At 39.0% G+C, this 24574-nt stretch overlaps 1 protein-coding gene across 1 annotated transcript; it reads right to left on the bottom strand.

Annotated features, from left to right (window-relative positions):
* Positions 1–21866: 21866 nt before the first annotated feature.
* Positions 21867–23763, bottom strand: GSPT2 (G1 to S phase transition 2). The gene is given in 1 exon segment (NM_001302529.1): positions 21867–23763. A coding segment is annotated over 1 exon segment (1458 nt). The 5' UTR covers positions 23745–23763; the 3' UTR covers positions 21867–22286.
* Positions 23764–24574: the final 811 nt, after the last annotated feature.

Below are 24574 nucleotides of genomic sequence, written 5' to 3'. Positions count from 1 at the left end.
GGATTCTTCTCACCACCTTGCTGAACTATCCAGAACTTTACCCCAAAGGCCACCTTTCTTTTCCATTGGGCTCTTAGAGACATTTCCAGAGGTATATCACTGGTGTTCAAGCATATACATCATTCCAAACTCCTCTTTGTATATCAATGGTGAGTAGCAAATGGTGTGTGGACCCAGCATTTTTTCATCTCACAATGTGTCTTGGAGTACTTTCTGTGCTTAATAAGGGCAAAAGTTATAGAGTATTTGTCCTGCCATTGTTTTTAGTGCTTTAAACGCATTGAGCTAATCCTCCTCATAATACAATGAAGTAGGTTTTATCTTTATTTTATGTATGAGGGAACTAGAGCACATACAATTTAAATAATTTGCCAAAGGTTATGGGGCTAAAATCCTACAATCTTGTGCTGCTTTTTCCCTTAGGGAATATGCAGAATCCTAAACTTCTCTGGTGAGAGGACATAATTTTATATGCAAAACACCTGCTAAGAAGCAGCGAAGCCATCAGCTCTTCAGAAAATTTCATGGGACTAGGGAAACAAAATTTGGAACTCAGACTTCCAAACCAGTCAGTGCCTAAGAAGTAAAGATCTTAGGAAGAAGAAGGAGAGACAGAAGTGAGATCCATATGGGGTGGTTTTCTTTCTGGAGGCGTTTGTTCACACTTAATCTACAGAGGACATGCCACTAAGAACCTCAGCAGATAGCACTTAAGTCTCAACAGATTTATCTGCCATCTCATGGCATTGCATGGCAAAATACTGAATTCAGAAGTCACCCAAAATGGGACCCTCAAAAAGCACCCCAGACTCACAGTTGGGGGTCCTGGAGAGCTGCAGCTTGGGAGGAAAAAAAAATCATAGATAGATGAAGCTTTATAAAGTCTGAAGCATCCCTATGTCAGCTAAGTCTCTGATTGGATGAATGTGATTGTCCCTATACTAGCAGCCTGCCAGAAGACAGGATGAATCTTCTAGGGAGGGGGATAACATCATGTAGAGCCCATAAACTTTTTCAATAACAATGCCCGACATTTTATTCAATTACCAAACTTATTAATAAATGAAACAGGAGAGTTCCCTGGCCCCCTCACGGGACTTGTGAGGGGTCATGGCTTAGCCTCGGAGAGCTGAAACCCCTTTCAGGAGGGGGAGCCCGCAGACAGGCAAGTGCAGGAGCCGGGGCAAGTGCTTTTTGGCTTCATCCCCAGGGTGGTGTTTAAGGGTGAGTTACAATTAATACTCTTTTAGCAGTTGCCAGCAACTATTAAACCAGTTTAACAGTTTAACAGTTAACAGTTTAACAAACAGTTTAACCAGTTTAACAGATTAACAAACAGTTTAACCAGTTTAACAGTTTAACAAACAGTTTAACCAGTTTAACAGTTTAACAAACAGTTTTACCAGTTTAACAGTTTAACCAACAGTTTAAACAGTTTAACAGTTTAACAAACATTTTAAACAGTTTAACAGTTTAAAGTGTTAAACCAGCTGAGTGGAGAGTCAGGGTGACAGCCTTTTACACTCTGTGGTCTTGGTACCTGGGTCCTTGTTTGAGGTCCAGGAAGAATCAGGTCACACATGGACTTGAAGGGTGGTGAATGCGGGTGTTTTATTGAGTGATGGAGGTGGCTCTCAGCAGAATGGCTGGGGAGCTGGAAAGGGGATGGAGTGGGAAGATGATCTTTCCCTGGAGTCTGGCCATCCCACAGCCAATCTCCTCTCCAACCATCCCCAGCCGAACTCCTCCAACTCTTCCAGGGATGGTTGGAAAGGAGATTGGCTGTGGGATGGCCACTCCTTCTCTTTTCTCCTTCTATGCTGTGTCATTCTGCTGCTCTTGTGCTCTTCCTCTCTTCTGCTTGTGGAGCCTGGGGTTTGGGGTTTACATGGGTACAGGATAGGGGCATGGCAGGCCAGAGTGCTCTTGGAAAAGGCAACATTTGGGCACCAAAACGGGAATGCATGTTCTATTTAAGGCTGTGGGTTTCCAGACTTGAGGGTGGGGCCTTTGCTGGGGAACTGCCCTCTTGTACCCGGTATTTCCTTGCCTCCTGTCCATATCAGAACAGGTCAAGAGAATAAAAACACAAAGAAAAATACCCACAACCCTTCAATATTGGAGTTATCAGACATGGACAATGAAGTAATTATAATTGGTATGTTCAAATATGGATGACAAAATTTAAATTTCAACAGAAAACTGGAATTTAAAAATCAATCATATTGATCATACATTGAAAAATGGAGAACTGAAAATTTCAAACCCTGAAACTAAGAATTCATGTATTTGAATTTAACAGAATATTGGAAACAGCAGAAGAGAGCGGGAGGCAAAGACCAAGCAGAAAAGTTTACAGGTACGTGAAGTTTGTCCCTGAGACATCACAGATACACCATCTGTTAGAATGGGCAAGGACAGATGATAAAGTGGCAGCTAGTACCTTTGAAGCCCTCACTGTGTGCTGGACACTCATCTGGACTCTGTAATCATTATCCAGAGACAGAACGTAGGTGTCACCTTAGAGATGAGTGCATCTGGCCCTAGGACTTTTCAGACTTTTCTGGTTCCTGGTTAAAACTCTTAAAGATTTTTTAAAGAGTATTTATGGTGTTTACATATGTATAAAAATTTTTGCCATTTTAACCATTTTTAAGTGTATAATTCAGTGGCATTAATCACATTCACACTTTTTCTTCCCATAAATATATTTGAAAGGATAGAAATAACTAGTTTTCCATTTTCATTTGAGCTGGTATGAATAATTTAGAACCAACCTTTAGTAGCCCACTATAGGCATGTGCATAATTTATTGTATGCATTTTCAGTCACATCTTGGGTATTTTAGAGTGTTGAGGCAAAGATTAAGTAAGATTCTTCTCCCACTGACAAGCCTGCCAAATAATAGATGTGGTGTTTCAATAAATGAGGGAGTGAGATGTTCTGAATTCTACCAGGCAGAAAAGAGTTAAGAGGGTTTTTCGTCATAGATCATTTATTTTCTACTAAAGATTAAATTAAATGAAATAATATATTATCTACACAAATTTCTCAGAACTTTGATGGTAAATTTCTCTCCTTAGTGGATGAATTATTTCAAGATAAGAGCAGAGATGTCTTACACCTCCCAGCCATTTCCAGGGAAGCTCAGTCACCTTAGATGGGACAGAGAAAAAAAGAGGTTTGCCCCAATGTCAAACCCTGTGGACACAAGCTGTTCACTGTTTCTATTCATTTAGGTGATACTTTTCTTTTCTTTTCTTTCTTTTTTTTGAGTCAGAGTGTCCCTCTGTCACCCAGGCTGGAGTGCAGTGGCGCGATCTCGGCTCACTGCAACCTCCACTTCCCTGGTTCAAGCAATTCCCCTGCCTCAGCCTCTCGAGTAGCTGGGATTGCAGGCACACGCCATGACGCCCAGCTAATTTTTTTAATATTTTTAGTAGAGACAGGGTTTCACCATGTTGGTCAGACTGGTCTTGAACTCCTGACCTCAGGCAATCCGCCTCCCTCGGCCTCCTAAAGTGCTGGGATTACAGGCGTGAATCACAGCGCCCGGCCAACACCTTTCTTATTTACACGCCAAGATGATTGACACTCCACTACTTTTCTTTTCTCATTTTCAGATCTGAGTGGTTCACTTCATCTATTGCTAAACAGATTTTATAACTAATAGGTAAGCATGTAAATATCGACAAGATATAATCAGATTAATAAACAAGGGACATCCTTTGATCCGTTCTGCTTCCTTTGCTCTTACCTACATTATCTACTGTGAACAGAAATGTTTTCATCTTGCTGTGCTTTGATTTCCTATTTAGAAAGGTTAGTAAGTCTACAGTAGGTTCCAGAGGAAGCAAAAGGGTCACATATTGGGGCCGGGCGCGGTGGCTCACGCCTGTAATCCCAGCACTTTGGGAGGCCGAGGTGGGCGGATCACGAGGTCAGGAGATCGAGACCATCCTGGCTAACACGGTGAAACCCCGTCTCTACTAAAAATACAAAAAAATTAGCCGGGCGTGGTGGTGGGCGCCTGTGGTCCCAGCTACTCGGGAGACTGAGGCAGGAGAATTGCTTAAACCTGGGGGGCGGAGGTTGCAGTGAGCCAAGATCATGCCACTGCACTCTAGCCTGGGCAACAGAGTGAGGCCCTGTCTCAAAAAAAATAAGTAAAAATAAAATACATGGTAAGGGATCAACACAATAAATAACAGCTATTTGCCTCTATGAATGGCAATCTCTTGTTGGCATGAAGGGAAGTTGTGGAGCATAAGAAAGGCCTTCTAGGAACTTTATTTGATGTTCTGGCAGGGCGCAAGCTGGGCTCTTCTGGAGCTCATGGAACCAAATGTTTGTCAGATTCGTTCCTTGCGATTATGGTCAGACCTGCTGGCAACATGACCAGCATGGCAGCACTTCTGAGTATGGTAAAATCGTCAAGCCTCACAGCCTCCCAGGAAGAGTGTTAGGCCTTCAGCTCCTGTGTCAGTGCACAACTGAGTTCCTGCAATCTTACTTATCATGTGTGAGTCGGCTCTACAGAATGGGCAGCAGGGATAGTATGGGGAAGTGTATTAGTTTGCTCGGGCTGCCATAATAGAATCCACAGACTGGCTGGCTTAAAAACAGTTTATTTTCTCACAGTTCTGGAGGCTGGAAGCCAAGATCAAGGTGCCAGCCTGGCTGATTTCCTCTGAGGCGTCCCTCCTTGGCTTGCAGATGATTCCCCTCTGTTACCTCTTCACAGGGTTGTCCCTCTGTGAATGTATGCCCCTGGTGTATCTCCTTGTATTTTAACCTCTGATTCTTATTACAAGAAAAAAAATATGAGGCCTTGTTGATCATTGGCTCTAAACTCATTTGAAGGTAGCTTTTAGAAGTACTAAAACCCTGGCCCATATCCAGAAATTTTGAATTCAGTAGTCTATTTCGTGATGGCTTTGGACATTAAAAAAAAATTTTGTTATAAATTCTATCAAGCAGATACATGACAAGCTATTATATGATAAAGAACCCACTGCTGGGCGCGGTGGCTCACACCTGTAATCCCAGGACTTTGGGAGGCTGAGGCGGGCAGATCACGAGGTCAGGAAATCAAGACCATCCTGGCTAACAAGGTGAAACCCCGTGTCTACTAAAAATACAAAAATTATCTGGGTGTGGTGGTGCATGCCTGTAATCCCAGCTACTTGGAAGGCTGAGGCAGAAGAAGTGCTTGAACCTGGGAGGCGGAGATTGCAGTGAGCCGAGATCACACCACTGCACTCCAGCCTGGCAACAGAGCAAGACTCCATCTCAAAAAAACAAAAAAAATAAATAAAGAACCCACATGTAGATTGCACCTTACCTCAACAATCATAAATTCTTTCTAAATCTTTTTTTTTTTTTTTTTGAGATGGAGTCTCCCTCTACTGCCCAGGCTGGAGTGCAATGGCACAATCTCTGCCCACTGCAACCTCCGCCTCCTGGGTTCAAGTGATTCTCCTGCCTCAGCCTCCCAAGTAGCTGGGACCACAGGCACGCACCACCATACCCAGCTAGGTTTTTTTTTTTTTTTTTAGTAGAGATGGGATTTCACCATGTTGACTAGGCTGGTCGTGAACTCCTGAACTTGTGATCCACCCACCTCGGCCTCCCAAAGTGCTGGGATTACAGGCATGAGCCACCACGACCGGCCTGTCAATATTATTTCTTTTACACCCATTAAGTTCCCCCACCACTCCAGCATAGCTTCAGGAAAATTCCAGACATATTAGTTAATCTATATATACTGCAGAATATATCTCTCAAAGGGAAAGACATTTAAAAAAATACTACTTTAAAATATGATACATACCATTATCATGCCTAAACAATAATGAGTAGTTGCTTAATTCTTCAATATTATTCACAGATAATATTTCCTGTATTGTATCATTAATGTTTTCACGTAGTTTTTTTTAAACTCCAGATCCCATCTGGTCTCATGCAATTGGTTGATATGCCTGTTAATCCTTGGTAAAATCCCTTTCTTGTGAGAAATGAATCCTTTATTCTACAGTCTTCCACATGCTAGATTTTGCTAATTTCTTTTCATTGGTGTTGTTTAACACTCTCTTTTGTCCCCTGCCTTTCTTGTAAATTGGAAGTTATATCTATCTATTGGCTTCATAATTTGGCATGAATACTTCAGAGACAGTGTCACATTAGCCTTTCAGGAGTCACAAACTGTATGGTTGTCCCTCTTTTTGTAATGAGAGCAGATATTGGCCGTCTTTGCCTAGATCATTCGTGTCATTTGAGACTTAAAATTGAGATGTTTTAATTACATCCGTTTTTTTTTATTAGCTGGAATTCTTCAATAGTGAGAACTAACCTCATCTAATATTTGGTAACCAAGAGATACAATTCATACGCCAAACAGGACAATTGTTTCATTATTTGCCTCTCTTTACCCAATTTGGCATAGTGAATTCATTCTCTAAAATTTTATAATGGTAGACATGTGGTCATTGCTCCTTTAGAGTTACTATGGACTAAAGATGTAATCATATTTGATGCGTTTGAATGCATGTCAGTTATTATTCTTATTGACACTAAAATTTTCCCCATGTGATGCAAACTTCACATCTGAATCTGCCTACTAGAACACAGGGGCAATCACAAAGCAGGTGGTTAGTAAATGTGTACTCGAAGTATGTCATACGACTTAGTGAGATGTATTGGCATCATATTTAATTGTTTTATTATAACATTACATTACTGTGCCTGTCCTTCACCACATGTTTAAAACTGACATCACCACTTTGCTGTCTTTGGTGTTATTAAAGTATTACTGCATTTGGAGACTGCATAAGGCTCACTCTCCTTTACTGGATCTTTCTACTTAGTAGGGAACAAGTGACCTCAACTAGACTCATGGGTTTGTTATCTTTTGGCTTGCAAAATTCATTTCCTCACATTACCATTAATTCTCATTCACGCTGTTTGCTCTGTGCTAGTCTGTGCAGTCATCTGCTATTGCTGAGCCTTGCATAACTCAAATTTCCTCATTCCCTAGTACATTTCCTTCTTACCATAGAACGAGTGTTCTTATGGAAGTACAGTCAGCCCTCGGTATCCATGGGTTATGCAGCATTTGTGGGCTCAACCAACTGCACTTGAAAAAAAATAAAATTCTACCAAGTTCAAAAAAACAAAACTTGAATTTGCTACATGCTGAATACTATGTTGAATCCACATGAATGAGTGATGTTTTGGCATGTATTAGGTATTATAAGTAATCGGAAGATACTTTAAAGTATAGGGGAGGATGTGTGTAGGTTATATGCAAATACTACGCACTTTATATCAGGGACTTGAACATCTGAGAATTTTGGTATTCATGGAGGGAGTCCTGGAACCGTGTCCCCATGGTTATGGAGGGACTACTGTAGTTTGTCAGTAAATCACCAAGTGTCTCTTCTCTGCTTTTCAATGATATTTTCCCCCAATTATGGGTATGCATTTTGAGAACTAATGAGTGTTTGGGTGTTGGGTGTTGGTCATATCAAAGACCCTTTGGTGATCAGCCTCTTTTTTCTAAAACTTCAATTTTCTGATTTTTGACATGAGGCTAGGAGCTTACTCTTCTGTGTCATTGTGAAACGAGCTCTACAAAAGATGCGAGCACATTATGAAGCATGCAAATTATGAGATATGTAACACATTTGTACCCATGATTGCTTGGATATAGGTTGTCACATAAGAAGTGCTGGATTTAATGTAGGGGAATTACACAATCTCTTGCATTTACCCTATTACTCTGAGAAAACAGAACAATACTTTCTTCAGGGTTTGTCAGGATATATGCAGGGATTGGCTTGCCATCATGTTAACCTATAAAGATACTCTTTCCACCTTTTAACTCCAAAAGTAGACTACTTTCTGGTGGGCTAGTCCAGCATTTGGCTATCAGGCAATTCTGTTCTTGAGGGTGTTTCACTAAATTTTATTGTAGCAGTTTTGGGTACCGGTAGAAATTGAAAAGGGCTGCATGACTAATAATCCCACTTGGGGAAATTTTTCATATTCTCCACGTTAATTGTGTGTGAATTAGTCTGAAAACAGCAGGGATTATAGAGTCAGCTTTGATTTTGTAGTTCCATTGTCACCTAGGATTGGAGGCATTAGATGAGTGTGGTGTGGACATTGCAGGCTATGGAGACTGCCTTACAATGGAGATGCATTTTTTTTGCTTTTAACCTCAAAACTGGACTATTTACTGGGTGGGATATTCCCATGCTTGGCTATTTCAGGCATTTCAGCCCTCGTTTAGACTGCTGTCCCACACTTTACTATAGTAGTGGTGGGTTTACTATAGTAGTGACGGGTTTAAAATGATGAAGCTGCTGAAATTAGTTATATAATTCTAGCCTCTGTGGTTCTTTATATTCTCCATGTATCCTTTTAGCTAGCACCCCAGGGTGTAGCTTTAGATGTGGATTCAAATAAGGTCTGATGCTGAGAGAAAGCTTCGACTCAGACACTAGGCCCCCTCAATGCAGTTGCTATGGGAGATGATGCATCCTGATCGTGTCGTTGTCATGGCAACTCATACACTTGACCCAGTCTCATTCAGACTTGACACACCAAAGGCAGCTTTTCCTGAGCTGCCAGCATCCTCTTCTTTGTCAGCTCAGTGAGAAAATAGAGCCAACAAAATTCTTTTCCCAAAGATACTCACTACCTTATAAGTTATTTGGCTCCATAATTGGGAGATGATTATGCAAATATGGAAATTTTATTATTGTTTGCAGGTGTGTGCACATGTGGAGTGCTTGCATGATGGGGGTGTACTGGATGGAGGACACCAATTGTTTCCCAAACTGTTGGAGGAGCACCCAGGTGATATATTATTCATGACTGGGATGAACTGAAATAAAGATAGTTAGTGCTTATTCGAGCACTTTCTATCTAGTAGATTCTACTCCTTGTTCTTTATAGGTAGCTTGATTAGCAGTAGCTTATTCTTCAGTGTACTGTATAATAAACCTAAAATAATAAACGTTTGAAATAACGGTGCCTGAATTGCAACAGACAGAAACAGAGAACAGACAACCTGATAGGTGAGAAATGGTATTTCAAAGTAGCTTTAATTTACATTTCTGTAATTATGAGTAGATTTGACCATCTTTTGATATAGTTCAGGGCCATTTGTGTGGGCTTTTTTTGTAAACTATTTGTTTAGGTCTTTTGCCAATTTATGTAATGGGTTTATGACCTTTTTTATTTGATTTTAAAGAGTGCTTTACATTTATTGAGGATATTAGCTTTTTTAAAATATATTTTGAAAATATTTTCTCCAAATTTATTATTTTTTATTTGTTTGTTTCTCTGTTTTTGTTTTCATTTTTTGCTAGGCCAAAATGTGTCTTCTTCTTTATTCTGGAGGGGCTATTTATCAATTTTTTATTTGATTGTGTCTGGATTTGGATTCCTTGATAGAAATCCTTTCCACACTCCCAGGTTATTACAGAATCTATCTGTATTCCCTTCTAGTATTAAAGAACTTCATTTTTTACATGAGGATCTCTAAACCACATGGAGATTATTCTTTCTACGAGTTATGGATCAAATTTTATCTTTTACCAAATGGCTACCCAATTGTCCTAACAGCATTCATTAAAAATGTTTTTCTGTTCCCTAGTTATATGTTGTCACATTTATTATATATGAATTTTCCATATGTGTATGGGTGTATTTCATACATTTCTATTCTGTTCATTGGAGTGCCAGTACCATACAATTTTAATTATTGAGACTTAATAGCATGTTTTATTCCTGGTTGGGTTAGTCTTTCCTCATTGCTATTATTTTTTCAGAGATTGTTGTAGCTGTTCCTGCATGGTGTTTCCCTCACCCTCAAGAGGAACTTTAGAATCAACTTGTCTTTCTCTAGAGAAAAGAAAACTTGCTGGCATATTTTTAATTAAGATTTCATTAAGTTTATAAACTAGCTGACATCTTAATAATGTTAACTTTCCTATATAAGAATTAGAGCATTCAGGAGTCTTTAAATCTTTCCTCATACAGGTTTTCCACATTATTTGTCACAGTTATTCCTAAGATTGTTATCTTCTTTATTGCTATTACAGAGATTTTTTCTTTCATTATATTTTGTTTCTTGTTATTGTTTATAAGTATGTAAAGTCATTGAATTTGTATTTTAATTTATATCCTTCTAAATTTTTCAAATCTTTTATTGTTTGTGTTAGTTTCATCTTTACACTTCTCAAGTTGGCCAAGTAAAATACCATATAATCTACAAATAGAATTACAATATGTTTGTAATTCTCATGCCTATACTTGTTTTTGTAGGGTTTGTTTTTTAATTGTGTTGGCTAATACTGCCAACAAATTGAATAGCTGAGAGACTGGGCAACTGTTTCCCTGCTTTTAACCTTAGCAGGAATGCCTCTTGTGTTTTCCATTAGAAATTTTAGTATTTACATTTGTAGTTATTCAGACATACAGTGGGTACTTCTTTATGTGCATGTGTGTATATATCATATACTTGTTATATACACACATACATAATATATATGAAGCATACATCATTTTATTGAGTATTTTTTCATTTTGTTTTGTTTTGTTTTGGTTTGTTGGAATGAACATTTATAAGGATTTATAAGGATTTCTGGAAATTTTCATATGCTTTTTCTTCTTAGACCTATCATAAGATGAATTACATTAATTGATTCCTTAATTATTGAATCACCCCTGATTACCTGGAATAAATCCTACTTGTTCCTGATGCATTATTTTCTTAATGTGGTGTTAGATTCTGTCCACTGATATTTAATTTAGGAGATTTGTATCAATATTCAAAATTGAAATTGATCTGTAACTTCTTTTGTTATACTGTCTCCATCAGGTTTTGGTATCAATGTTATATTTGCTTTATAATAGTAATTTGAATTTTTCTTTATTTTCTATGCTTTGGAAAATGTTGTGTAGCACTGAGAGTAATAACATATGTAGCATTATGATTAGTTGGTGCTTAAATTTTGGTAAAATCACCCTGTGGAAATATTAAAGCCTGATGCTTGTTTTTGAGGAAGTGGTTTAATAAATCTCTCGATTTCTTCTATTAAAATTGGTCCTTAAGAGTTTCATCACTATTGGTGTCAATTTTGATGAATTATTTTTTCCCAGGAAATCGTACTTATCCTTTGGGTTTTCAATTTATTGTGAAAAAACAGTCTTTTAATATTATTTTTTAAATTTTTTTCTGTTTTAATAGTTATTCCTTTTCAGTTTTTATTTTGTGTATCTCTGTTTTCTCTTTTTTATTATATTAAGTAGTGGTTTTTATTATATTAAGTAGTAATAGTGGTTTATTATATTAAGTAATATATTAGGTATTAAGCATGATGTTAATTTATTTTAAGGAAAGAGAATTTTGATTAATTTAGTTCTATTGCTCTTCCATTTCTTGTCTCATTAGTGCTTCCTTTTATCTTTATTATTGCTTCCTTGTGTTTTCTTTTGGTTTACTTTGTTGATCTTTGCCTAACTTTAGGGTTGAAATACGTATCACACATATTATGCTACGTAGACTTTCTAATATCATTGTTTTGTTTTTTAAAGCTGCAATTTTGGTTTGTATTTCCCCTTTCACTCGGGAGTTTTTATTTTATTTTGCTTTAAGTAGAGAGTTTTAAAATTTAACCTGGGAAAGACTTATTTTTTTAGCTATACATTATGACAAATGAATGCTGGCTGTGTTATTTCTACATTATTGAATTTGATGATACTTTCTTTGTGACCTGGAATATGGTAAAGTTTTATGAATATTCCTTGGGTGCTTGAGAAAGTGTTTTTCAATTATCTAGTTGTAAAGTTTGATATATATCCAGAAGATCTACCTTATTGATTATGTGAAATAGGTCTTCTATATCCTTGCTTATTTTTTGTCCATTTGGCCTGTCTTGGACAGTTGTGTTATAATCTGTTATTGGCATGTTCCTGTATATTCCTCCCTGCATCTCCTATAATTTGTGCTTTATGAAAATATGTATGTGTTATCTTGTGCATAAATATTCATAACTGTTTTGCCTTCATTGGGAATTGTGACTTTCAGCATTTACAAAGACAAAAACAAAGTTTGGGGACTAGGGTGAAAGAATATGAAAACGTTTTAGATTTTGAGACAGAAAGAGAGCATTAAAAGAGAAGAAAAAGGAACAAGGAAAAGGAGAGCAAGAAAAAACTGTTGCATCATTGATAAGTGGAAGTAAAAAGATTTAATTTAAATCTAAGTCAATTATGGCCAGGCACGGTGGCTCATGCCTGTAATCCCAGCTTATCACTCAGGATCCGGAGGTCCAGTTTGTCCCAGGTGGATTTCTTATGGGACATTTTAGGGGATGGAAAGGGAGGAACTTAGCATACAGGAATAGGGAGAGATGCCCTAATCTGGTGACTGGTACATAGCCAGAGGCAGAAGATTCTCTTGGCAGTCATATTCATTTATTCAATGAATATTCAAAGATGCCCTCTATGCCAAGCCATCTTTCACTTAATTCAGGTTTCTGCTTAAAAGGCATGGGCAGGTCTAGCCACAGCTTAAAATCCCTGTCAGTCTCATGGTCACACTGTTATAATATTCTTATTAACACTAAGTACTATCCCGCTTATATTCAATTCTTAAATTCTTTAAATTCTGCTAAAATGTAATACTCCACAGGGGCATAGATTTTTGCCTGTTTTGTTTTTATTCTATGTACATCATCTAGAATACTACTGTCACATGGTACACTCTAAATAAATGTTTGCTACATTAATGTATCAATAATACCCACTTCATGCCTTCAGAGAATGAAACATCTGATGTAGAGGCAGGCACAGTAATGTATTTTTTATAAGAAATAGATTAACGGTGATGTCACTACATTTCACTGCCTCATTTAACACTCAACATACATTTAATTAGCTTTGTTCTAGTCCCTGTGCTAGCCACTGTGGGTATTAAGAACACAGCACAGTCCGTGATCTCTACTAGTATTGGATCTAGTAGGAAGATTCCAATTATGTAGTTTACACTAGGTTATTATGTGTTTAGCATCAATAACAAAACAAGCAACAAAAACCCAGTAACAATGACTTAAACCAGTGGTTTAAGTCACAAAATCACCTGAGAAACTTTTTAAAAAGACTAAACTCCCTACAAAATGGCAAAATTCTTATGGAGGGGAATTTGGCAAGATCTAGCATATATGAATACATGTTGGCCTATAAATCCCAATTCTCAAAATCAAAGAAACACTGGGGAAATATGAAAATGTTGCTGATTATGGAAGTATGTGTTATGGAAAACATTGGGATGATTAAATAACCATTAATAGAGGACTTGACAAATAAAATAATTGAATATTATGCAATTATAAAAAATAACTATTTCTATATGTTGATTTGGAGCACTCTCCAGGATATATTGGTAAACAAAAAAAATCAAGTTGGAGAAAACTGCATAGTGTATTATTATTTAGCAAAAATGGTGAATAAATCCATATATGGAATTATAATCAACAAACTAGAAAAAAATGTACCCAGGGGAAAGAAGGTTCAGAGTGAGAGGGACAAGAATACAAGGGGGACTTTGCTCAAATGTGTTGTTTTGTAGGTTTGACTTTGGTACTATGTAAACTTTCCACATATTTATAAAAACCAATTAAATAATATAAAATAATTCCTATCAATGAAAAGCAAAATTGATTTTATTTTACATTTAGTTGGTGGCATTATCATACAGAGAGAAACTATTTCAAATGGTTTATAAACATAGTCATTTGTTCTGTACATTCTATTCCTAGTGAGATACAACCTGAGGATCAAAAGAACCACACAAAATATTTAAACTGTTTTCAGAATTAGCATTTTTAACGGTAGTGTTGGCATGTTTTTCAGATATTGTCAGGTGTAAATTGGGGGATAATACTAATGAGTAATTTTGTTGGCATCACTGGGAGTCAGTACTTGTGGCTTCATAGAAAGGATATACCGAAGTAAAATTAATGACATAAAGTACATATGCTGGAGCCCTAAATTTGAATGGGAATTATGAGTATAAACTCATGATGTATTTTGCTTAAATATGTATTTCTTAGTTCAGTACTCTACAAAGCACCAGAAACCATGATGAACCCAGTGGCATGCAGTTAAGCCTGATGATTTTACTCTCTAAAAAAGCATTTCTCACCAAAAAAAAAAAAAAAAATCAGTACATAATGAATGAGCTGATTTTGGGAAATGTATAAGGTGAGACTGGAACAACCTGATGTACAAGAAAACAGGAAGCTATCACAGACTACTGGGGTAATGTAAAAAGAATTCAAGAGCCAACCTGAAGAGCCTGAATGCCTAAAAATGGAATAGTTTGAGCATATATAAGAATAACAACGAAACAGACTTAAACACATTAAGTGTGTTTAAATATTGTGTTCATAATGACTCTAAAATATACTTTGTGGTCATCTCTAAAAGTGATAGGGAATAAATTCATTATTTGAAAACTAGTAAATAAAAGGAAAGAATCAAATAATTAGCCTTCTATTTGCATATATACTATTTACTGTGTCACCAAATAGTAAATGAGGGGAAAATTCTTCTTAAAGACATATCTTAGCTAATACATGTAGAAAGATAAATGGAACATCTTCATTCTACAATCTGTGATGAAATATTGGATCTAGCCAATAATCATCAATGTCTGCTAAAAAAAGAGATAACCAGACACTTCCCAGGTAGCTCTAACAACCAATTTACAGAGAAGACAGGACACAGAGGGACATGTTAAACAGTAACAAAAGAAGGATGTCAGCAAAAGCCAGACTGTAAGAAACTCTAGAGAATAAAGGACCCAAATTCTTCAACAAATAAATTACAAGGAAAAAAAAAACAGAGAAGGGACAACTTATAGATTAAAAGAGATTCAACAAATTATAATGCATGAGAGTAAATTGAATCCTGAGTTGAAAATCAAATTTCAAAAATTAAATATTTATAAGCAATTGGACAATTTGAACTAGGAATGAGTATGTGAAGATATTTAGGAATTATAATTAATATTTTTTAGACAGGATCTGGCTCTATTGCCCAGGCTGGAGTGCAGTGGTACAATCTCGGCTCACTGCAACCTCCACCTTCTGGGCTTAAGCCATCCTCCCCACTCAGCCTCCCAAGTTGCTGGGACTACAGGCACATGCCACCACACCCAGCTAATTTTTGTATTTTTTGTAGACACGAGGTTCCATCATGTAGGCCAGGCTGGTCTTGAACTCCTGAGCTCAAGTGATCTACCCGCCTCAGCCTCCCCAAGTGCTGGGATTATAGGCATGAGGCACCACACCCAGCCTGTAACTAATTTTTTACATGTGATAATATTATTGTTTATATTTTTTAAAGTGTCTGCATCTTTTACAGATACATACTGAAATAATCTTTTATTAAGTGATATGATGTTTAAGATTAGCTTCAAACTAATCTTTGGGTGGAGAGAAGTTGGTGAGGGTTTAGATAAAATTATATTGACCAAGAGTTATTAACTAATGAAGCTGTGTAAAATCTACATGCATTCTGTATAATATTATATCTTGTCAAGTATCTCACACTATTTATAACAGAAAGTTTTAAAAAGTGTACAGAGTCACAATATAGACTAATGAAATCAGAATTTCTAGATATGGGGCTAAGGCATTAGCACTTCTAAATGCTACCTTCAAATAAATTTACTGTGCAGTTAAAGTTTAGAGCAAACAGTATAAACAAACAGGACCTTAATTTTTTCCCCTCCCCATAAGAAGTCTGGAAGTATGCTTGCACTGGTTCAGTTGCTCAAATATGCCTGAAGGACACCACAGTTTCCATATTCCAGCTCGACTATTTTCATGAAGTTTACTCTGGGACCTCATGTTTGTTACAATGTGGCTGCAACAGCTCCAGGCATCTCTATCACATTCCAAGTACCACCATTCTCTCACATCTGTCCTTCTTATTAAGAAACAGCCTCTTTTACAGAAGTCCTAAAGTATTCTCTGTACACCTCATTGGGCAGAACTGGGTCACATGTTCACCCCTAGCTGTAGGGGAGGCTGGAAAAACCATCATATAACCAAGGAGAATAGGATAGCCATGCTTGGATTGGAGAATTTCTGAGCCTCCCCACCCTTGCCCCGCAACTGAACATATTCCTTCTTTGAACAAAATCAGTTTTTGTTATCACTGGGCATTAGTAGAAAACGCTGTTGGGTAAGCAATTAGCAAATCCAGTGAGAAAGGAGAAGCAGAGCTCTTAGAGTCAAAAATACAGTCAGGAGTAAGGACTGAATATGGACTGAAGGGAATAAACTCAAAGCGATTGAACCACATACTGCATCCAGGCAATTTTTGTATTTGCTACCTCGTTCGGTCCTCACAACAGTTCTACAAACCAAGTAACTGGCATTATATCACTGTTATGCAGGAGGGACAAGAGGCTCATAGGGGAGGGGCTAGATGCTTTGCTCAGAATTCTAATTGGTGGTTCCACAGGGCATTCATTACTTTTTCTCTCTGCCATGGATCATAGCTACTTCTGTGGATACCAAGTTCACCATGAGAAATACCAGCAGGGAAAGGGAAAAGGTCAATTGTTTGCTCAGCACAATGCTAGGCATATTTCATGTTGGGAGGAGAATGTATTTTGATTTTGGCCCCCAGTCTGATGGTGGGAACTGTTGGCAGAGTTGAGGGCCCAAGGGTGGCCCAGAGCAGAACTTGCCCTTCATTGTAGCTACTGACAGGCTGCACACTCAGGTCATATGTGGTATCTTGGGTGCCACTAACTTAGTCAGGCTTTGGTAGATATGTGGAGTCTAATACTCGTACATGGAAGTCTGTGAGGCTTGGCAATCTCACCACCCTCAGAGTTGGCTCCCATGCTGTCTGTATTGCCAGCAGCTTTGACTTCTTTGTCTTATGGAATGAATCTGATATACATTCATTCCCTAGCCACCTCCAAGCTCAGCTCAGATTCTGCTAGCAAATCAGTATTATTTTTCTCATGTCCCTAGTTTTCCTCCAGGCCTTGAATAGTGTGCCATCCATGGAGGCAAACAGTTCTTCCTGACTTAACATTTGGTCACTATGATGTTTTACTCCCCACGAAGATCTTGGGAAGCCACATTTCGTCTGGCTGCAATCATCATCCTTTAAGGTTAGGGCTTCCTCAAATATACCTCCTGACCTTCAAACCCTCACTCACTTCTTAAATGTGTCAAATTTATGCTTGTGGACCACCTACCCTCTCAGACCCTCTCAGACAAGAGTTCTTTTTAATTTAGCATGCATTGAAGAATGTGGTTGGGGATGGAGCATTCTGTCACCAACATCACTCAGGATCTAAGTCTTTGGATGTTTAAAAAATGTAATGACTGGGAGGCTGAGGTAGGTGTTCGAGACCAGCCTGATCAACATGGTGAAACCCCGTCTCTACTCAAAATACAAAATTAGCCGAGCGTGCTGGCACATGCCCGTAATCCCAGCTACTTGGGGAGCTGAGGCACGAGAATCGCTTGAACCCGGGAGGTGGAGGTTGCAGTGAGCTGAGATTGTGCCATTGCATTCCAGCCTGGGTAACAAGAGCCAAACTCTGTCTCAAAAAAAAAAAAAAAAAGTAATGATATGTTTTGTTTCACCATTCGTTTATACACTACCAAACTGGCAAAATAAATTAAGACAGTTTAGAAAGTGATAGAAGCATCAATTAAAGAAGAGACAAAAAAGAGATTCAAGGGTGGAGATCAAACACTAAAATTGAATCCAGGAACTGCCAGCTAAACCCACAGAAGCTACTTGGGGTATTTTTTGGTCACTTGCCGTGTGACAATGTGTCCTTCTTTTGTGAATTTATTGGTTTGGCAAAAGGTCACTGTTACACTGCCATAGAACAAGTAAAAGCAGTCTCAGGAGGAGATAATTCATCTAAGTTTCTGTTAGAGAATAGAGGAGGCCCTTTACTCAATGCCCCAAATGTGAAAGAAGGGCTATAATTGCATATATTTTGTATATATATCTTACCAGGTGAGAGACGTAACGACATGATTGTGTACAGCAGCCTGACTATGAACAAATCTTTTTCTGTACTTGTATGCCAAAACCAAGGCCAAGTTTCAATATTATCTGTTTGGACTTTGGAAAAAGTTCAGCAATCAAAGAGAGAAACATCTTCTTTAGAGGGCTGAGAAATGTCTGCAAATTATGTTTATGCAAATTTAGTATTAGTGTTTAATATTAATCCAAGTAGAAAACAAGGGGCTTTGCAGAAATCCCTTTTGTTTGATGTCTGAGTCTTAAAGCCTGAAGCTTTTATCAACACTGATTTATAAAAAGAAATCATACAATTTTTAAAGGCTAAGTGTGGGAAAAGAGAATCTCTCTAGAATTTAGATAAATTTTCTCTAAAACAATCTGGCATAGTCTAGTGCAGGACTGAACTGTGTGGGGGGCCAATATTCAGTATTTTACAGGATCTGTAGTGTAGCGTTGTAAGCTGTGTCTTCTGTATGTAAGTAGAGCTTTTGTTCCCTTCTGTTTGTTCTGATACATGGCATGTTCATTTAGCAGGTTCTTCTTTTCTTTTCCCTTTCCCTTGCTGATTTTGGTTATTTGCTGAACACACACACACACACACACACACACACACACACACACACACACACACGAGGTTCTTTGAAAAAGCCTCTCCCAAATTCTAAGGTAAGTTCACTTCCCCATTCTGTGGAAGTAACCAGTGGTGTCCCTGGGGAGAAGCCTTGGTTCAAATTCTCCTTCCTCTCAATGGCCAATGAGTAGATGCTGTAACTGAAAACTAGAAAAATAAAAAAATGGCAATTGTCTTAACAGAAAATATAGAAAGAGTAATATTGGACATGAAAACAGGCACTGGAGCAACTCAAATGCTCAGGTTTTGACAGAACTTATGTGGTTGTTGGATAGTTTGTTTACAGCCCCATTTTACTAAAATGAGTATGTATACCGCAAAATGTTTATAAGTAAATGATAAAAAGGGCAAGTTCTTGCACTGCAATGAATCAAAATCATGATATTGTGAAAGGAGGGTCTATTTTGAGAGAGGATTTGTCTTTTGAGGACAGGAACAGAGGCCTTAGTGGATAGTAAAAGCACTGGCTGTTTTTCCTAGGTACTAGGGAAAGATGCTCAAAGTGAGCAATGTGGTCTATTACCTTCTATCCAGCCCAAACATTCCCCCTTTTTTCCTTTTCAGGTCTTTGCTGAAGTATAGAATAAGTTGGCCCCTTTCCTTAAATCTCCTCAGACTTGTCCCATAATGACCAGAGGAATAAAGAAGGAAAATTGGGAGAAAAATTGCCAAGAACAAATGGGTAGACACTGAGAAAGCCTGAAGTAGGAACCTCATAAAGTACTTACAGTATGCAACCAGATTTGAGAAGATTCCATATTATCTTGGCTGCTAGGAACTGGAGATGAAACTCTGAGGACAGTTAAATCAAACTGACCTGAATTAGAGGAAATAGGGGATCTCTGAAAGGAAACTGCCCTGAACATGGTTTTTATAAATAGTTGGATGCCCTACGGAAACTAGTACTCTGTGAATGGCCCCAATTTGGAGTATTGGAGAACACCATCAGATATCAACAACTATAAAGAAATGTATCCAGGAAGTTAGAAAGAAATGTTACCACGAATTTGTATCTACTTTGTTAAAGAGACAGTCCAGTATCTCCAAGCACCTGGATGATCTGCTTCTCACTGAAATGCAAAGAATTGGTTTCTAAAATCTATTTCCAAAAATTGTCTTTTTCTCTGAAGGTTTTTGTATTTATATATAAACAGTTCAGAATGTCTGGTAGGGAAATTGCTAAACAATTGGCTAATGAGAAAGACATTTAGGAGCCAGTTTTTGATGGGAAATCATCCAAATTGGATGGAGACAAAGAGTTCTGTCCTGGCTTGTGGTTTTGGCCTATCAGTGGAACACAGCCACAAAATACTACTGGTAAATCACTAAAATTACAAAACAATGAGATTGATGCAGCAGCAAAAATAATTGTTTATAAAGTGGCTTCCAGGGCAAAACTTACCAAGTACTGGATGGTTTGTATTTTGTATGAGGTTCAGTGCATAGAGCTCTTATGATAAAAATAAAACTCTTGCCATTGACATTCTAATGATTAAAAAACTGGGTCCAAGACGTATGAGGCACATCCGTGTGGATTAGGTTAGCTTATGTATGACAAAATAAAAATCCTCATTTCCCACATGGGTGCCCTGAAGACCTATGGGCAGTACAGCCAAAATACTGATGCTCCAACAAGACCAGTGTGGCTATCTCTTGACAGGTTAGACACCCTGGAGGTACATGTACACACAAAGGGACAATGTAGAAGGATACATTGCCTTTACCTGAGCATGAATGAGCCCAGGGTGTTGTGCCAGCAGTCCCCACACCTATTCAACTAGCTCATGAGTATGAGGTTTGACAGCAAAGCAAACTCTCTCTCTCTCCAGGTATACTGCTGTGCCTAAGGCACTACCCACTTAATAAGACAGAAGGTTCTTTAGTTGTTGACAGTTATATGCAGGTTATAAGGCCACTCTCTTGCCAATAAATGTAGCCACCTCAGAATCCATAATTGGTGTTTTCCTCAAGAAGTTGTTCAGAGAAGTATCCAGTGCCTCTGACCCCAAGTGTAGGTCATGATCTGAATTTAAAAATGACTTCCCACCTTTCCTATTAACCCAAGCATGAAAGAGACAAAGGTGACATCATCTCATTTCCCAGCCCAGGAGTCACTAATCCTTAGTTTTTACTCAATGACCAAAGGCCCCATTGCAAGCATTTATCTTCTCAATAGCCATACCCCTTATTGGGTTGTGACCCATATCACAAGTTTCATGGTGAACAAAACCAAGAGCTGTGTTTGTTAAGATGATGGAGTACAGTTAAGAGTCTAGCCAAGGCTGGGCACAGTGGCTCACGCCTGTAATCCCACCACTTTGGGAGGCTGAGATGGGAGGATTGCTTGAGCCTGGGAGGTTGAGGCTGCAGTGAGCCATGACTGCACCACTGCACTCCAGCCTGGGTGACAGAGTGAGACCCTGTCTTTAAAAAAAATAAAGAGTCTTGTAAACCTATGGTCCAAATCTCCAGGAGTATTTATAATTTGGCCATGCTTAACGTGATGGGACCTGATGGAATACAGTAAGTCCTCACTTAACATAGTCCACTGGTTCTTGGAAATTGTGACTTCAAGTGAAATAACATCTAACAAAATGAATTTTTCCCCTTATCAATGTCATAACTAAACAACATTGAACAATGTCATAACTAAACAACATTGAACAATGTCATAACTAAACAACATTGAACAATGTCATAACAACATTGAACAATGTCATACATTGTGCATTGTTGTACGATGTACACCTGCTGTACATTGTTTTGCTTAATGTTGTAGTCTTCAAGAACCTATGGATAATGTTACATGAACTACTGCTATACAAATAAAGACGGCCTGAGCCTTTCATTTTCAAGTCACAAGTGGGGAAGCAGAAGAGCTCCTTTATTGACTGGACTTGGACAGAGAAAACAAAGCCCACTGGGAAGAGCCTTAACATACGTTTTTTTTCTCAAAATTAAAATTATTCCTTTAATACACACTTATGCATTGTTTGTAAATTCCTCACTTAAAACAGTAAGTGGTGAAGAGTTTTTAAGTTTTTAAGTGATAGAACATATTCAACTATTTGAGAAAGTAATAAAGCTAATTGAATAGCATTACATAATGACATTTAAACATTATTCAAAAGCATTTCAAATAACCGAAGAGTTTCAAATGGAGTATTTTATTCACATGTTAGTTATCATTTTAACACACACACAAACACTGACACACTCTGGTTTGCGTGGAACAAGGGTGGTCTAAATATCCTAGAAGAAAATGAAAAATTAAAGTACATTAATTTTTCATTACTGTAGGCAATTACGTCCACATCACTTACAAAGCTATTACTGATATTGTCCAAGGAAGCAGAGTGGTACAGAGGAAGGAAACTTGAGGGTAAATTCATCAGTGACATAACAGATCTCAACATGAGAAAGCTGACAAAACATGAATTTTTGCTGTGAAATTTCTCTTTGCAAAATATGAAGAAAAGTCAATCAATGGGCAGTAAATAAGAGTAGGTGGTGAACTTCCGCTGTCAATTCTCCTCACAGTATCTTGCAGAGGCATCAAGAAAATTGCTTAGTCCTTCTCCGGGACCAGTTTCAGAACTTTTCCAATTGCAATGGTCTTACCCTCATCTCTTAAAGTAAAACGACCCATCTGAGGAAAATCTTTGAACGTCTCGAGGCAGATGGTTCCTGCTGTCCTTAAACGAGCAATGCATACTTGATCTTGTTTCACGAAGCGGGGTCGTGTCTTACTTTTTTCTCCTGATTTTTTGTCTACCAAGGAGATTAACGCTGTTATCTCAACTTCCTCAATACAAGTATGAATGTGCAGCACCGCATTATAACCTGGGCAGATGATGGATTTGTGCTCAATAATCACTATCTGAACATCAAACGTGCGTCCAGAATGGCAGAGGTTACTAGGATCACAAAGTATGAATCCTGGAAGAATCTCTTCTTCTTCAATTCCCTTCAGTCTGATTTTGAGGTTTTCACCTGGGGCTACAAAATCAGTTTCAGTATCATCAGAAAGTATTCCAAGAACTTCTACATTGTGCTTGTTTGGCATCATCACGAGCTGCTGGCCTTTAAAAATGGACCCGGATTCCAGCTTTCCCAGGACCACAGTGCCCATATCTTTGTACTTATCCACAATTGGCAGTCTTATTGGTCCATCAATTGATCTGTTGAAGTTTGGCAAGTTATCCAAATACGGAATAAATGGTAATCCAGTGTACCAAGGGCAGAAATCTGACTGCTCTTTAATATTTGCTCCGGTCAGTCCTGAGCAGGGCATAAAGTGAATGTCCTTTTTTGGACTGAAGCCTACTTTTTTCAAAAAGGGCACCAGTTTTTCTTTACATTCTTCATATCTCTCGATGCTCCAATTTACTGTGGGATCATCCATCTTATTAATAAGCACTATTAAATGTTTTACCCCTGCCGTTTTTGCCAACATCGCATGTTCTCTTGTCTGTCCACCTTTTTCAAATCCAGTTTCAAACTCTCCTTTCCTGGCAGAGATGACCAGCACAGCCAAATCAGCTTGAGAAGCACCACCAATCATATTTGGGACAAAACTCTTGTGGCCAGGGGCATCTAAAATTGTGAAATGTTTCCTTTCTGTTTCAAAATAGGCACGACCCACTTCGACTGTTTTACCCTTGTCTCGTTCCTCCTGATTTGTATCTAAGGCCCAGGACAAATACCAGGTTTCTCTGTTTTTTTCCTTAGCTTCTCTTTCATATTTCTCCAGTGTTCTTTTGTCAACCATTCCAGTCAAAAACATTATCTGTCCTCCGATGGTTGACTTGCCAGCGTCTACATGGCCAATGAATACTACATTTACGTGTTCTTTCTTAGGTGCACCTGAGGGTACGATCACAGATTTGGATTTTCTTATTTCCTCTTTTTCCTCCATCATTTCCTGGCCACTTTCTTCTGGGGGCCCTGAATCTCCCGAGGAACCACCCCCAGGCTCGGCTTCACTTACTTCTTTACTGTGCTCCCATGATTCTTCTAGGGCCATTTCCACCTCTCCATTTTCTACAACAGGTTCTGAAAGTTCCATGGTAACGGCTGAATTGGAACCTTCAAGCGACACTAACGGTTCCTCTCGGGAAGGTTCCACAGGTGCCCCCCGTCCCATCCTTTTACCTTGAGGGTATCCCGCGCCGGTGCAGGTTTCATCGTTGCTGCCGGAGCCGGCCGGGAAGGTGGGCGGCTGAGTCGGGCCCCGCAGGAAGGACGGCACGAACTCCGCGGCGTGTACGTTAGGCACGAAGGGCTTGGCGTTGACGTTGAGCTGACGGCTGAAAGCCGAGCTGAGGGGCTCGCGCTGGGCCTCGGCCACCGCAGAGGAGACTCCATCCCCGCTCGGGGCCGACCCCGGGGATTCCATGTCCACCTGGTCCCAGCAATCGGGCGCCGAGTCGCTGCTGCTGCTGCCCGAATCCATGGTCTCGGAACTTGCTGTGTGGCAGTGAGGGAGCGGGCTCAACAGGCCAGAAGAGCGGGCTCCGCCGGCGGGGTTAAGGCAGCAAGAGCGAAGGGCCAAGGGGTAGCGACACGAACCTTAGCTGCACCGCGGAGGCAGCTAAGCGCCGATGCTGCATTCGCAACTGCGGCGGCAGCAGCAGATATGGCGGCTCAACACTCTCCTCTTGTGTGTGAGCGGATCTCCTCCCCCAAACCCCAACCACTTCCGACTCCTCCACCCCCGACCCAACGCCGGGCGTGGATTGACCCCTCGCTGCTATCCGTACGCTTGGCTTCCTTACTTCTTCTTAGCCAGGGGCTAAGTCCAAAAGTATTATTTTTTAAAACGAAAATTTCCATTCACTTTTTTGTTCACACAGT

Source organism: Pan troglodytes, chromosome X (assembly GCF_028858775.2).
Source record: "Pan troglodytes isolate AG18354 chromosome X, NHGRI_mPanTro3-v2.0_pri, whole genome shotgun sequence".
NCBI classification, from domain to species: Eukaryota; Metazoa; Chordata; class Mammalia; order Primates; family Hominidae; genus Pan; species Pan troglodytes.
Note: the sequence above shows the minus strand (reverse complement) of the source record. Positions and strands in the feature narration are given on the sequence as shown.